This window comes from Eptatretus burgeri, chromosome 5, assembly GCF_056783735.1.
Source record: "Eptatretus burgeri isolate ZD-2024b chromosome 5, Ebu_testis_v1, whole genome shotgun sequence".
NCBI lineage: Eukaryota > Metazoa > Chordata > Myxini > Myxiniformes > Myxinidae > Eptatretus > Eptatretus burgeri.
The window spans coordinates 43,316,377-43,333,302 of record NC_140965.1 but is presented as its reverse complement, the minus strand read 5'-3'; the positions used below and the strand labels follow the sequence as shown (position 1 = coordinate 43,333,302).

Genomic DNA, 16,926 nt, shown 5'->3' with positions numbered 1-16,926 from the left:
CAAAAAAAACAAGATGCTTAAAATGCAGATGGAATACAATCAATTTGCCTTTTTTAAAGATCAGATCGTTTATTCAGTGACAAACACTGAAACAGCTTTTCAATAATTTCCTAAAGAGTTGCATTGCAAATGGCAAACTTTGCTGAATGTCATAAAGTGATTTTGGAGCTTTGTAAACAATACACTCTCGAACCCCACGATTCGCCGGGGAAATGTTCCTGCAAAATGCCGCGAATGTCGAATCTGCAAATGTCGGGGCATTGGTTCAATGGAAAAAGGGGGGATAGGTTCCCTTCGTATCATGATTCATGAGGGAAAATCAAAAATCCCACAAATACGCCTGTGAAAAAAACCCGCAAAAACGCGAAAACAAACAAACAAACAAACAAACCGTGAATACGCCCATGAAAAACTGAATACGCGAAGCACAGGACGTCAGGACCGTGAATGACGAGGCAGGTCACATTTTATAAACCGCGAATACGTGGAGGATTCGCTATTCGAATATAGTAAATAGTGATGTCTGACAGTATTGTACTTCTTCCATTTATAAAAATGAAAAAGATGCAATGATTTTAATTGTATTATATTATAATGACTAGAAGCACCCTCTCCCTACGGGAGCCATCAAAGGGGTCATGTTATTATTATTATTATATTTATGCCCATTTTACTCCAAGGAGTCCCAGGATTACACACCCAAAAAATGGTTGCAATTGGTTCAGCTGTTTTTGCGGTACCTGGGGACAAACAGACGGACAGACGGTGAATTATAGTAAGATGTCTTCTTAACTTTGAAAACAAATATAGGCTCATGGAAGAACAAGGGAACAGAAGGTGAAATGGAAATGTGCAGTGGGTGGAAGCAGCACATAATGCAATGAACCAACAGAGAAAAAGAAAGAGGTAGAGATAGATAGAAGATGCAAGCCTGCAACAAGGAATGTTGGATGATTTAGGTTAATGGGAATAGAAAAGGTCATGGGGAGGGGTTGTGGATGACATGACTTGGAAGTATACATCCAACTTGAAGCTCTGGAGGTAAGAGTGGGATTGAACACTGAACAGCCTCATGAAGGCAGTTGCACAGACAGGAGAAAAGAGTAATGAAAGAGGGGATTTAGCCAGTAGGCTTGGAATTTTGTGGTTTAACCAGGAGGATGCACATGCCGGAGAAGCTGGAGAGGGCCAGAGGGCTGAGAGAGAGCAGAGGGAGCAAGACCGGAGAAGAGGCAGTTAAAAAACACAAGGGGGCCAGCAATCATTCTGCGACGTAAGAGCAACAGGCCATGTGCCTCTATCTCATCACAGGATAATGTTGAAGGCTTTGGATTCTACAGAATCCACAACAGACAGATGTGGTTCATGCTGTCGTGCCACACACTCGGTTTACTGAAAATCACTGTTCGGAGGCTTGTCTGCTTCTTTTCTCAAGCCCTTGCTTACAATCCATTCAGAATCTGACTGTAAGGCTTGTCGTGCAGGCTCATACATTTAATCACATCATTCCTTTTCTCAAAACATGGATAATTTTAACATTTTGGTTATAACCTTTAAATCTAAACATAAATTAGTTCCTGCTTATATCTCTCAACTCATCACACCTCACAGTCCTGCAAGAAAACTGAGATCAAACAAAGAGGATCTTCTGCTAGTTCCTTGCACGAAGCTGAAGACTTTTGGCGATCGAGCAGTCTTCTAACGTGCTCCTCAACTGTGTAACGCACTGCTGATTAAAATCCGAACAACCTCATCAATTATGTTTTCCAAAACTCCCATTAAAGTATCATTTCGCATTGTTTTTCCTTAAATTTTTACTTTTCTCACGTCTTCCTTCTTTGAAAAGCACCTTGAGATTTTGCCTTTCAATAAAAGGCTCTCGATAAGAAACTGATTGATTGATGACTGATGGACTATGAGTATCCATTTGCATGATACTCAGTAATGTAACATTCGCATGATTTTACAACTCCCTTTCCTGGCAATTATAATCAGCAAACTTCGATTGAAAAAATGAAAATAAAAAAAATTCACATTAAAAAAAATTCGTTTCCCTTTCACCTTCTTCCTTTTGAAATGAATTGACTTTCTTTGTCCCATTCAGGATTCATATATCTATCCAGATACCACATCAGGATGGGATGCTGCCGCTCATTTCGACAATGCCAATCCAGAACTTGCAACTGTTGCTTTCTGAGTCCATATATAGGCAACAACACGTATGCTCCAACCTGTTATCTTTGGATCAGCTCAAAGGCATCTCGGGTGAGCAAGATATTGTGACACTGCTCGGTGTTGCCTAATTGTTCATTGGAGGTTGGTCATGGACCTTAATATGTGTAAACTGTGGAGTGCCAATCACAAATTTACATTTTGCCTAATCCATGTAAAAATTGGCATAAATAATAGTGTGAACAGCAGTTCGTAACTCTTATCATGTTACTATAACGTGTTATACAAACTTAAAAGCTTGTATCGACCCAGCTATAAACTCTCACCCTGGTGTTCCGCATGCGGGACGGTTCATCAATGTGTAGTCATCCGTCAGATGGACGTTCAACTCGCAGTCCCATCTGGCACCATCATTTGGAGCATGTTAAAGATCCCGCTGCGTCCTTCATGAATAGTTGGCGAGCTATCGCCGGCACCATGGTCCAATTCCAAATTTCTGCTGTAGTCTACAGGGAGCACGGCATCAGCAGCATAACCATGCCCCCAACAAATTATGCTATCCGCAGCCATGTGCTACATAGTACAGAAGAGGATTAAAGCTTTTTACATTGCCTCGAGATGAGCAATACATCCATTGGCATTTCACAAGCTGAAGGCAAGAATCCTTCTCCTGCCATTCCCCCTTCTCCTCCCTACCTGAACAATATGCAAATTATTCCATTTTTAGGACTTGTTAGTTTCCTGCAAACCTTTCATGAAAACCCCAAACTTTTCACACCCATCTCCTGATATTTTGGAAATTGTAGCTCCAAAGCCAGGGGCAGCCCAAGGTAAATAATTACACATCTTATTTTGGAGGCATTTTTCAGCAACTTTAGCTTAATAACCATTTGAGATATTCTCACAAAGATTGCTTTGACAGCTGTGTATACTGTAGATCAAAACAGTGGAGTTAGAATTATGTTTGGCCAATATTTTCAATGCCTTCTTCTTCTCCTCCTCTTCCCTTTATAAGGGTTTAGGTCCTCAGCACCAAGCTTCTGCCCTGCCTTGACCACGATACTCCCCAACCACAATCTGTCCTCAGCCAACTCTCTCCACTCTCCAACCAACCCACCCTTACGGATATCCCTCCTCACACAATCCTCCCATCTCAACCATGGTCTACTTCTTTTCCTTCTACCTTTCCCCCTCAACACATCCCCCTCTTTTTGTGATTCTGTCTTCCCCCATCTGCACCAGGTGTCCAGCCCATCTCAGCCAGCATTTCACCAATCTCCCCGTAAAACTCATCTGCACACCAATCTCCTCCCTCAGTTCATCCATCCTCCTCCTATCCACTCTCTTCAATCCCACAATCCTGATCCAGTTGTTCTCACAAACCTGCAGCCTCTGCTGTCATGTCTCTGTCAAGGCCCGGTCACACCTTGACGTTTTAGCCAGCGATGGCAACGTATTAAAATGTATCTAAAACGCTGGCTTACGTTGAACTTTTGATGTTTTTTTTTTTAAAGATTCGGACGTATTCATAGCGACTTGGTCTTAGGCCAAAAAAAAAAAATGTTGCATTGGCGTAACGGGTCACTGAAAAATAGCGTAGGTAGGTAGGGATTTTTTTTTTTAAATAAATCCCTCCCAAAATCTCCCTCGGCTCGAGTACCCCCCCTTTTTATCGGCGACCCCCCCCCCCCATTCAAAAAAAAAACTAGTACAGTGAACCTTGCCTAAATCGAACTTGCATAAGTCGAATAATCGCCTAAGTCAAAGATCTTATCAAGTTCTCTTCTCTTTATATTCTTTTGTTTTTACACCTTTAAATCTAAGCTATTTCTTCAGTCCTAACAGATTCGACTTAGACAAGGTTGACTGTAGTTTTTACAACAGCCAGTGGCATACTGTCGTTCATGGTAGACAAAGCATTGGAGGGGCAGAGCATTGTTCACGAACAACACTCTGCCCCTCCAATGCTTTGTCTACTGAGTACGACGGTACACCACTGACAACAGCTCTAAGACTTCACCGCAATATTTCATTTTTTAGACAAATCAGATTAAAAAGTGAAAATGTCATTCATTCCTGACTAGCCTGTATAGACCTAGCTGTGAAATTAAATCCAGAGTCTTGAGTATTTACTTGGATCGCTACTTAATAATAAAGGTCTAAAGTTGAAATCTAATGCCTTTCACTTCAGTTTCATTCTTACCTTGACAATGAATTCAGCTTCATTCTGATTTCCTGATTTGAACCAGACTGCTTCTTTGTCCAGCAATAGTATGATGCTATTGAACAATTGGTCCTTTGCATTTAGTCCCTGTGCCTGTGGCATGCCAGAACTACAATTCTTTTTCAGTCCCGAAAGATCAAATCTTCCTCGCCTTGCGCCTGCAGCCATGAGGATTTCAAAGGCATTCTTGGGCAGCTCAGCCTCAGACGTAGATGCCGAATCATCGCTGAGCCTGTGGCTGAAGTAACCCACGACGAAGCGATAACCGAAGTCGTCTAAGATAGACACCTTTTCCACCGCCAAAACGTCCGAAAAGGACCCTCCATCACTGCTAGACGCTTGCACGGAGGAAAGTATTGGAGCAGTGTCACAATTTACGCCTGCAATTCCTGAATGATATCTCCAAGCCTCGCATCTTTGTCGCATTTTCGTAAGACGCTGAACAGTTTTTTAGGCCCAAGCATGCCAGTAATCTTGATAGAGTACGCGGCCATGTTGGAAACAACAGACGACGTACTGATCGAGCGAGGCGCAATATCTCTCCCTCGTACAGATGATATGCAGAGCCGTTTCGCACACACACACACACACACACACACACACACACACACACACACACACACACACACACACACACACACACACACACACACACACACACACACACACACACACACGCAGCGAGCTAAACTATGACATATGCATAGCACAGCGTGCAGCGGGTTCTGTCCGAAACACTTCCGGTTTTTTGCGATCGCGATCGCAATCAACAAGATACTTGATATCGATAAAAAAAAACCGTAGGGTCGGCGGAATTTTTAGGGTCGGGCGGGTTACGCCAATGCAACATTTTTTTTTTTTTTTTGGCCTTATGTATAACGCATTGGTAATGGACACAGAACGTTTCGTTGTGTTATAGATAACTTATACCAATGAATGCTGAACCTGTTGTCGGCCTACACAACCGATGCCCAACGATAGTCTAACTTAGGCATAGCGAGTTGCACGCATCGCCGACGATGTCGTGACGTAGCCTATTAAAAGGCTGACGCACAATGATTCGAATCATAACTGCCGTAGAAATGGAAGTGTCAACATCGCGGTCACACCTTGGCGATCTTGCCAGCGTATGCCGACCTAAGAAAAATGTGTCTAAAACGTTGGGGCACGTCGAATACGGTATGAGTAAGTTTGGTATACGTGAGTACAACGCTAAAGTACGCTATCATACGTCGTAGTAAGTAGAGTACGTCAAGAAATTTTAAACATGTTCAAAATTTTACGACGTACTCGGCGTATGACACACGTTCCGCATGCGATGGGGATAAGTTTTACACACGATATGTGGACGCTTACACACGTCCACAAAGGCTACTTATAAGCTACTCATAAGTCGAAACACGTCGCGGTAATGTCTTTTTTACGCGAAACTTATTTCTAACTTATGTTTGACGTGCTTTGAACCAATTCTTTACGTAGTCCCAACACACATCGACGTATGTAGACGTATTCCAATGTCGTCTTCCGGTCGACAAAAAAAAATAAATTAACGTGTTTCTAGCTTAAAACTGTCATATAAAGACGTGTTCCCAGCGGTTTTGGGAATTGGTATATAAAAATGCTGCTCATAAAAGGGGAACCCAACAGTGTTTTCGAGTCCTTTTTGAGTCGATGTCCATGTCAGCAGTATCAGTATCAGTATTAGTATTAGTATTAGTATTAGTAGTAGTTTGTTCATGTTGGCAGTAGTAGGTGAGTGTGAGGGGGAGGGTGTGGGTTATGATGGATCGTCCTTGCGTCCGCGTGTCCGCGGGTAGGAGACATCTTTTCACCATTGTTCGAAGTTCTTCGCGGCTAATTTTTTATGAGGCTTTTTCAACAATGAGCTATAGCTTGTTTTTACGATTTAGGTCTATTCATAACGGGTTGGACAAATGCACAATGAACTAATAATGTGCATAGAGCGCTTTGATTACTTATAGATACGATATACCAACGAATAATTATCGTGAAGCCGGCGTTCACAAACTATGCCCAACGATAGCCTAACTTATCCATATCGTGCGGCAGTTTATCTTTGCCGGGTGACGTAGGGTTTGCTATTCATAGGCTGCCACTCAACGATTTAAATGGCTGCATCTCCACTATTGAAAGTAGATGCTTGCGCTCAACAATTGGATTTTTTTTACACTCAACGACTTTTAAACGGTACCACTCAGCTAGTTTCATCGTTTACAATGAACGATTTAAATTGCTGTCACTCGCCTTTGTTTTTTGACGCTGGGGTTTGGAAATTTGAAGCGTTTCTTCTGAACGTTAAAACGCTCAAACTCGACTATTTTAAATAGACGCTGCCGATGGACAATTGGAATCATAGCCAAGCTAGACATCGAAGTGTGAACATCCTCGTCATGCCGAAGAAAAGTTTGAAGAATGCTGCAAATAAGTGTCCTGGCCGTGGCCGTGGACGCTGACGCAAGGACGATCCATTATACCGACGTCTTTCAGCCTATGAGTAACTTAAAAGTAACGTCTGTCGATGTGTGGCAACGATCGCGTAACGTGCCAACAACACGTTAATCATAGGTTAGAAATAAGTTTCGGGTACGCTAAACATTACCTCGGCGTGTCTCAGCTTATGATTAACTTACAAGTAGCATGTGTTGACGTCTGTCAACGATCGCAGACCGTGCATACAACTTGTGGCCAGCGTAGTGGAACGTGTGAGTCATACGCCGGCATACGTCGTGAAATTTCAAGCATGAAAAAATTTGAGGACAACCAAAAAGTACAACGTTTAAAGCCAACGTACAACGACGTATGGCAGTGTTTTTCAGCGTGCTCTCAATGTTATCAAAACTTACCCATAACGTATTCAACGTGTGCCAGCATTTTAGAAAAAAAATTCAAAAATCGGCAGACGTTGGCTAAAACGTCAAGGTGTGACCGGGCCTTCAGTGCCCACAAGTGCTATTTTCAATGCCAGTGAGGCATAATTATTCGAAACCTTAAGCCTGTATCTCACTGGGCTGCGTCAGCTCGCGACAAGTTGGAGACACCAAATTGCGATAAAACAGCGATAATTTTCACTTGGAATCACACTGAATTTATACTAAAACACATTTGCGTATGTCTCACGAATATCGCACGAATGTTCCACGAACTCCCGGCGAAATTTGGGATGAACACCTGGAGTTCACATACATGTCGCACAACATTCGCGCGACGTTCAGGTGACAAAACTGAGATTTTTTTTGGCACATGCAACTGCCGCACGACAGTCACACGATGGTCGTGCGACCGTCGTGCAACAGTCGCACGACAACTGTGCGTGACAATTGAGAAATAGGGACCATATATATGAGGCCTCTCCCTACCACCAATCATATTGTCAGTTGGGAAACGAGTAAGAGAGTACCTGACTGAGACTACAATAGTGTGGGAGCTGTGCCCTGGCAGAACAGGATGGTGGGATTTCAGGAGAATGCTGACCAAGCCTGATTGTTCAAAGTGTTCTGTTACTTGTCAACGTTGCACCCACAAACATTGTGTGTGACCCAATTGTTCATCTGCCTTGATTGGGGCTTGTGGCTGTGACCATATTTTGTGTGTGACCTAATTTATGTAAAAATATGTGTGACGTGATTTAGGAATGATGGGAAGGTGAAAGGAATGATGTGAAAGTGAAAGGATTGCATTGAAGGCCATTACTCAGAACAGGAGAGAAAGAGGACAGACAATGCTGGTTTTACAATATGAACTACGAGTTTTTTTTTTTAGTTTTTTTTTTTTTTTTAGTCATATCTGGATTGAACTATTGTGAATCTATCTACATTACATTGCATGGATAACATGTGGATTTTTATGTATATATTAAATTGAGTAGACAATACATTGTGCAAATTTCAGATTAATTTTTTCCGAAAATATTCTCTATTGAATCACAGTTTTGTTACACTCTCAGGGGTCCCAGGACAGATTATCCTTTTTTTCTCCAATCAGTCACAATTTAGTTTCATAGGTCGCCAATCCCTCACAAAGTTGTCTCACATTTGTCGCACCTTCTGACTCACGGAAACTAAATTGAGAAGGGTTCGAGACCGGTTCGAGACAACCGCGACGACTCTGTGACTATTTTGAGATAAAATTTGTCGCACGAATTTTTTTGAACATGTTCAAAATTCCAGCGACACCAGAGCGACGTCCTGCGACTCACGCGAGGAAATTGAGAACCAGCGCGAACGTTTCCAGACATTTTGGAGAATCCCGTTCGCATTTTGTCGCGAGCTGTCGCAGCCCAGTGAGATACAGGCTTTAATCGTAACACATTAAAGGGTTACGAGAGCCTACAGCATCTAAATTGCTGAGATGTTAAGTTCTCTTTTTAAACGACTCTTATAAATCTTATTCAATAGCAATGTGTGTGTCTGACTACAGAGGCTGGCTTTTTGGATACAAACAGTTCACGAGTACCTCTCCTGGCTCCGGGCTACGATCGACCATACCAATTTGATGCCACTGTACGAGAAGAACGAGCAATCCAGCTCTATCACCATCTGAACTTAAAAAGCTGCATCTGGACATTTGATGCATACTACCATATGACAGAGCTGTTGGACGTGTGTGGGGGTTCTGTTTCTGCAGATTTCCAGGTAACAATCATCACGATGCTCATGATCATTCATCATCATCTTGATAAGCAGTTGGAATGGTGTCCACTTGGATACACACCATATAAAACACGACGCCATGCCATGATGCCCGATGATTCCAAGATATCCTCATATTCTCCACATTGTGTGTAAGAAACCATACTGATATATATGGCATATATAGTGTGAAATTACACACATGTTAATGTGTTAATTAAGTCTCCCTCTATAGTTTATAGGATTAAAAATGGGGGCATTAATTGCATAAACAAACCCAACAAGGCCTATAGCTCTTATAAAGTTTGTTTGTACAATTAGTGCCCCCATTTTTAATGGTACTACAGTCCTACAGAGGTTCGTTGACCTTTTGGAGTACATTTAGAAAACTATATATATTTTTATTTTATTTATTTATTTATTTATTTATTTCTTGCTGTACTCCCAACACTCCCAATTTCCAAATTTCCCAATTTCTGAGCTTTTTCAATTTGCGAGCTGTATCTTAGAGCTCGCTGGGATTTTCAAAATAATATTTTGCTTCAATATAATAGGAATAAAAAGTGTGTGGGTTTGACATTCTTTTGACCTTGACCTAATTTTAAGGTCATGACCTAATTATAGACATTTTAAACATTTCCACCATAACTTGGCTTAGGTTTGTGCGATCAGAACGAAATTGCCCTCCATAGCCTTTGGCTGGTCGCATTTAAGCTTAATTTACGTCATGCCCCTCTGAGTTAAAGATCAAGGTCAAATGGCGGTCTGAAAAAAAAAGTGTTTGTTTTGTTGTTGTTGTTGTTGTTGCTCAATTTTGCCATGTGGAATCTCAAAGACTATTTGACCTCCCAAGATGTTCTTGGATCATAATAGTGTATCTGCCATGATGTTGAGCACCTGATATTTGATTAGTGTCATTGACCTACTTTTTTTGGATTGTGACCTAATGAACAAAAAACACTTTTTTGATCATAACTTTATTTAATTTTCCTCCAATTTTCATGATGTTGATTTTTATGGATAGATTATAGATACGGACACATTTTCTTTACTGACACTCGATCCCTTAATGTTGAAGGTCATGGTCACATAGCAGTCTGAACAAAATATGCCATCATTGGATCGTGGGCCAAGGGTAAGTCGCGGGTGATCACCAAGGCCCAAGGGTAAGCTGGGGGAGGCTTTCCCTTGGTGATTGTTTTGTGATCATTGATAATCTAGTTGACTTAATAGTTTTCAGCTGCAATTGATCTTAAAATATAAGACTGATTGTTATGCCTGATTCTGTTTCAGACTTTAAATTTTTTGCTGCATGATTAATTACTATCTTCTCATACCAATCATTAGGCGTCAGGATAGCCTAGTGATTTGATAGGCATCATTAGGCATCAGGATAGCCAAGGCTGGGTTTGAATTATGATCCAGCTGTAAACTGTCATCCTGGTGTTTCACAGGTAGGGTGATTCAGCAATGTGTGTGCCGTCCCTCGGATGCACACTAAACTGGGCGTCCCATCTGCCAGCATTAGTTTGCACATGTTAAAAATCCCGTGGTGTGCTTCACAAAAAGTAGGCGAGCTATCACCAGCACCATGAACAAATTACAAATTCCTCTGCTGACTAACAGTGGAAAGGCAAAGGCAAACCACCACCCAGTGTAATCTCCAGCATGGGGCTGGCTGCTTCATCCTGATAGAGCTGTTGGATGTGTGTGGGGTGTTGGAGTTAGTTATCATTGTGGGAGGGTAGAGTAAGCCAACATCACACATTGATGATCAGGTCAAACCACCCAGTGTAATCCTTGGCATGGAGCTTCTTTTGCAGCACTGAATTTTCTTTCAGGTAGAATAGCAGAAACAAACAAACAAACAAAAATGCCATTCATACCTTTAGTTGAAACCCTTCAAGCAAAAAGTTCATTATTTATCAATACACAATTATAAACAATATTTTCTCTCGGATCAGAAGGTTAAATAATGGTGTGTGGGTTTTGCTTTTTTTGGTTTTAAAATAAGAGCGACTGTCTATGAACCAGCAAGGAATTTGACTTTTTTTTGCTCCTGAGAAAAACGTTTAATTTTTGTAATTCTGAAAGTTGTCATTCAAGACATCCTCAAACCTTGAGGATAAGAAATCAAAAAACATTGAAGCTTCGGTGGGTGGAGCGGATGAGTCTAAATGGATATTTGCTGCACGAGAAAACGAAAATAATTTTTTCCCTATGATGTTGCAGTTCTTGCGTTATATCACATCCATTTGTGAAAGCAATCAGACTCGGTAACCTAATGGTTGGAGCATCTGCTCTAAGTCTGGGAGATCGGCCGTTCGAATCCATGATCGAGTCACACCAACGACTTATAAAAAGGTACATGCTGCTTCCTTGCTTGATGCTCAGCATTTAAAAAAAGATAGAGCACGGGCAAACAACCATTGGTTGGCAACCATTGTGCAAGCTTGATTGGCTAATGGGTCTCCTTCTGCATTGAAGTTCCTTGGAAGGAAACTAATATTATAATGAACAGATGGGATGACAGCACACATTGTCTTTCATGAGATTATCGAAAGTAGGTCACCATTATGTCTGTGAAACTTTCAGTTCATTTTCATTGATTGTCTTGCCTCGTTTTGGAATTCACACAATCTCCGTGTAATGTTATTGGGGGGTTGGGGGAGGGGTGGAGGTGGATGTCAGAAAGATGTGGATGTAGAACTGAACCGTGGTCTACTTTGTGTTAAGGCATCTTAACAACATACACACGACAATCTGTCCTTGTCAATTCTCCTGATCCTCCTGATCCTCCTGTGTGCTGTCAGATGGAGAGGGCTTGACCCAAAACACCTCACTCCTGAGTTAAAAAAACTCAACTTGCAATGGCTGTTGGATTATCGGGAGCACGATAATGGCACCTGCTGCATGAAAGATGATGTGGGGAGGGGGAGGGGGTGTCCTGGACTTTCATTTGGCAGTGGGACTTGATGGGAAATGGAGGCGATTGTCCCATTTGCCGGCATTAGTACATGATTGAACGGAATGGGGTATGTTAAAACAACACGTTCAAGATGCCAGTGTTTAGTGCCTTTATTTAATTTCAGCACACGTTTTACAACTAAAATGTGAGAAGCACCAGAATCTCTCAACCCAAGCCAAATCCCAAAATTAAAACTGAGGAATTGAACCCATCAGCAGCCCCAACCACCAAAAAAGTTCCCATCCACCCAACTCACACACTTCCTGACACTCCAGTCTCAAAACACAACATAACCATCTGCAAACCACAATACAAGGTGAAGAGGGGTGAAATAGGGAGCAGATGGAGAGGAAGGAGGGGTGGGGGAGCGAGGACAAACAAAGAGAGGAGGGGGAGGGATGGATGGAAGGGATTGATGGATGGGATGGAAAGTGGATTCATAACAAGTTCTACAGTTATTCATGAACACACGATTTTCCAATCTCACAGAATGAACACGAGGTACAAGGAATGAATGAATGAGTTCCCACCTGCTGTTCCTTTGTCTGCCATTACATTCCCTGCAGTATCTGCAATGAGCTTGGGTTTTGGAAAGAATTCTTTCCTAATAATCTCTAAAGTACTCCACCAGGGGGGTGTGTCTCTGAGCATCTATGGTCAGTGCTCAGCATGCTCCGAGGTGAAGGTTACATTTTAAACTTTTGTCGGATTTAACTAAGACAACAGAGCACACACTTTTATGCATTAGCAGAGTACCCCCCCACCCCCCCCTTCAGGGCAATGTTGTTCCAAGCATGCAACATGCTCTTCTGATGCATACCTTTATTTGGGTGGTGTGTTGGCAACTGACAGTTCTGTATACGCAAAAAAAAATAAAAAGAAACCCCGTGTTACACGCATGAAGCAAAAACATACCTACGGCTTATCATTCAAAACACCTCACTCCAATTGGAAAAGGTAGGGACAGGAATGTCCTGTAAATGGTGGAGACTTATAATACCCTCCCCCACCTGGAGGCAGTGCTACACGATACATTTACATCGAGAATTTGCGACCACCACACATCCCCCCCAAAAAAAAAACCAATGGCAAAGACAAAAATACCCCTATACATTAATTTTGGTCATGCTAATCCTCTGGAATAAGTCTGGATGTAATTGGCCCAGAACTGTAGGAGGAGTAGCTCGACAAACACACAAACACCCATAAACTAACACACAAAAACTGGTCCATAAATTACAGTGAGGGCACTGCATTTATATTATCATCTAACCTCCTCATGTAAATCCATGTGATCATATGACCCCTTTATAAGGCATCTATTTATTACACGTACACAGATTAGGGAGGAAATTGGAAATGCCAACATTAACAAAAGGAACAGAAGGGAAGAGGATAATGTGTCCTGTTATTACGTTGACAATGCAAATGGTCATGTGATTTTGGACACGAGAGGACGCACATAAAGTGGTGGAGAAAGTAGTGTGGAGGGAGAGAAATGGTGGATTCAATAAAGGCTGTTATCTCCTGTGGTCTGGATCATTGGCGAAGTAAGTGACACAACAGGTAGGATTGGAGGTATCTCTATTACCTCCACCACTGTAGGTGAAGGAGGTTACGTTTTCAGCTCTTTCTGTCTGTTTATTTGTGTAGAGGATATCTCAAAAAGTTGTGCACAGACCCGGATGAAATTTTGTGGACAGCTTCGGTGTGTGACAAGGACAAATTGATTAGATTTTGGTGAAGATCCAGATCCAGATCCGACTACTAGAATTGTTTTAAAGTGATTCTTCACTATTGAAAGATAGGGCGAAAAACGATATATCGCACAATATCTCAAAAAGTTGTTGACGGATTCGGACGAAACTTGGTGGATATGTTGGGTGTGTGACAAGGAAGAATTGATTCATCCAATTTTGGTTCATCCAATTTTGGTTTGATTCATCCAATTTTGGTTAAGATCCGGATCCGGATCCGTATCTGATAATTTTTTTTTAACTTATTCTTATCTTCACCATTGAGGGATAGTGCGAAACTAATATATGGCACGACATCTCAAAAAGTTGTGGACAAAAACATGGTGGACAGGTTGGGTGTGTGACCACGACGAATTGATTCGATTTTGGTGAAGATCTGGATCCGTCTCCGAGAATTTTTTCGGTGATTCTTCACCAATGAGAGATCGGGCTCAAAAACGATATACAGCATGATGTTTCAAAAATGTATTTGGCCAGATATGTTCTCGTGGATCAGGCATTACAGGGCGGAGGAATACGCTCTACCGAGTGCCCTTATGGTTGTGTATGTGTAGGTCGGAAGTAAATTGAGGAAAATAAGAGAATGTAAGAAGAAAATAAGAGAAAATAAGAGAATAAGGTGAGAAAGAGAGGAAGATTGGGAGGATATAGGAGTATGGGGATAGATTGGAAGAGAAGGAGCAGAAAAAAAAGAGGGTAAATAAATTTTTGCCATGTGGGCATACAAAATAAATAGATGTCTCCAAAAGTGAAGGACAATAGAAAGAAGAATGTTTGAGTGGAGACAGAAGGGATGGGATATTAAGGGATCTCGGGAATGGACTAGTATGAGATGCATCGTTGAGGGGTGTGGAGGTTGTGGGGTTCCTCATGTCAATGCCCCTCCAAATAATTTACTGGATGATAACATCATTGGCATAGAGATCGGGGAAAATAGAGTTAAAGCCAGGAAAAACATTTTTTTTAAAAATATAATAAACATGCAGGGTTGGAATCCCCAAAAAACAACCAAACAAGGTGGGAAGGAATGACACCACAATACAACACTACAATACAACACCACAATCCTTTTACGGATTGCCATCACGACATCATTTGACATTTTTCCGTCTCAAACCAACACCAAATGGAATACACAATTACACCAATCGCTCCACAAATCTACGGCTACCTCTAACACAGACATCATACAAATGTAATACTATTGCCACCAATGACAAAAACATGTCAAAAGATGTCATGGTGGCAATCTGTAAAAGGAATGTTGTATTGTATTCTGGTATCATTCCTTGCCATTCCTTCCTTCCCTTTTTGGTTGTTTTTTGTGGATTCCATCCCTCCATATTTTTCTTTTTTTAAATGATTTTTTTTCTGGTGTGTGTGTGTGTGTGTGTGTGTGTGTGTGTGTGTGTGTGTGTGTGTGTGTGTGTGTGTGTGTGTGTGTGTGTGTGTGTGTGTGTGTGTGTGTTAGTGTGCATGTTGCCACGTTTTCAGACGTACTTTGTGAATGGGAAAACGTGGGCCAAATGGAACAGAGATCGAGTAGCCTTCCACATGTCCCATGGACCCAGTTTTCCTTTTGTGCCCCCTACTGTTTAGTATCATGATGTTTATCTCGCCAGCTATCACTTTAGGGGTGAACTCACTGCCCCAGGGGATGTGGAACACTACGATCCTCAGAGAAATGTTCAGTTGGGGGAGGGGGGCATGCAATGCCCCTTACTCAATCAATGGGATATAGGATTTCGTTGATCTCCTCTGTGAGTGAATGATTATTGTTGTTGAGTTTCAGGCTTCAAAAAAGGGGGCGTCTTTGTCAGTTTGAGGTCTTGTTGTCGTGCCGCGATGGTGCACAACCCAACTCGAGTGCATGTTTTGTGAATAGACGAAGATGTGGATAACCGAGAGTAAAAGCCAGTTGGTGTTCCTTGATTGGTTTTCGTAAGATTGTTGCCTTCAATGTGAAGTCTAATTACTTTGATGAAGCATTGCTGTGTTTTGAATTGTTTTTTAACTTTGTGGTTATGAGACTGCTTTTTGTTGTTTACCAAATGAAAACTGGAAGGCTTTTTGGCAGACCATGTGGTCAAATATAATGCAGTTTCTAAGCTTTTCCCATCGACTTTGTAAGAAAAACAAACTTTTTCAGGCTGTTTGTTCATCTGCTTTGAAGTCACATTGCTAACAATGTTACTGCCAAGAATGGTGTTTAGGAAATGACATTTAATACCCCACAAAAAAACGTTTCATGCATTTATTGGACTCGGCACTTTAATCAACGAATAATAAACTCTGCTCTTGTTCAACACCAAAGGAACAGATTATGTATATTAGCAGATACAGTAGAGACAATATTACAATGCATACTTCGTACAAGATGTGCTTCAGACAGGTTAATCGATAGTGTGTACAGTTATCGGGTGAGGTATGTATAAAGAAAACTCAATCCTTTTATACATCATAATATATGATTGCATATGAAGTTGTAAAAAGGACATTAAAAAGAAGCAACATATATCTTCACATCATAATTGTGAGTTTTTTTTTTTTGAATACATAGTCAAGGCCAAGATAGAGCATTGGACAAGCAATGTCAGACATGAAACCAGAGCCATCTCCATGAAATCAGACATACCACATGCCTTTGACACGGTCTGGCACCCTGCCCTGCTCACCAAACTCTCTTCCTATGGGTATCCAAGGCCATCTCCACTCATGGCTCACAGACTTCCTCTCCTGTCGCAGCCAACGTGTGGCCCTACATGGAGTTCTCTCATCCCCTCTTCCTGTCCCGGCTGGAGTTCCTCAAGGCAGCGTTTCTGGGCCCTGTTCTTCTTCTGGTTTTCATCAGTGATCTCTCCGACTCACTGTAAAATTCTCTTTATCTCTTTGCTGATGACTCCACCCTCTGCCGTACCATCTGTAATCCCTCAGACGGGCAAAGAGCAGCCTCTTCACTCTCTGAAGATCTGGGTAAAATCACAAACTGGTCCAACACGTGGAGCATGTCTCTCAATCCGGACAAATCTCACACTCTCACTACGTCTTTCCAAAAGGACCGTTTGGAACCCCCCCCTCCCTCATCTACTTTCTCAACAATCCTTTGGAAGAAGTCCTTTCTTTCAAGCTTCTGTGTCACTATCTGCCATGATCTTT

The 16,926-nt window shown here is 41.7% G+C and overlaps 1 protein-coding gene across 2 annotated transcripts in view; it reads left to right on the top strand.

Moving 5' to 3' along the window:
- Positions 1–16,926, top strand: part of FRAS1 (Fraser extracellular matrix complex subunit 1) — a 188,285-nt gene that overhangs the window by 129,666 nt on the left and 41,693 nt on the right. For both annotated transcript variants that reach the window (XR_015058289.1, XM_085881638.1), the window contains exons 34-35: positions 2,105–2,265; positions 8,834–9,048. Coding sequence is in view for 1 of the 2 variants with exons in the window: in XM_085881638.1 (XP_085737764.1) it covers positions 2,105–2,265; positions 8,834–9,048 (376 nt within the window). In the remaining variant the exon portion in view is untranslated. The remainder of the gene's footprint in view (positions 1–2,104; positions 2,266–8,833; positions 9,049–16,926) is intronic.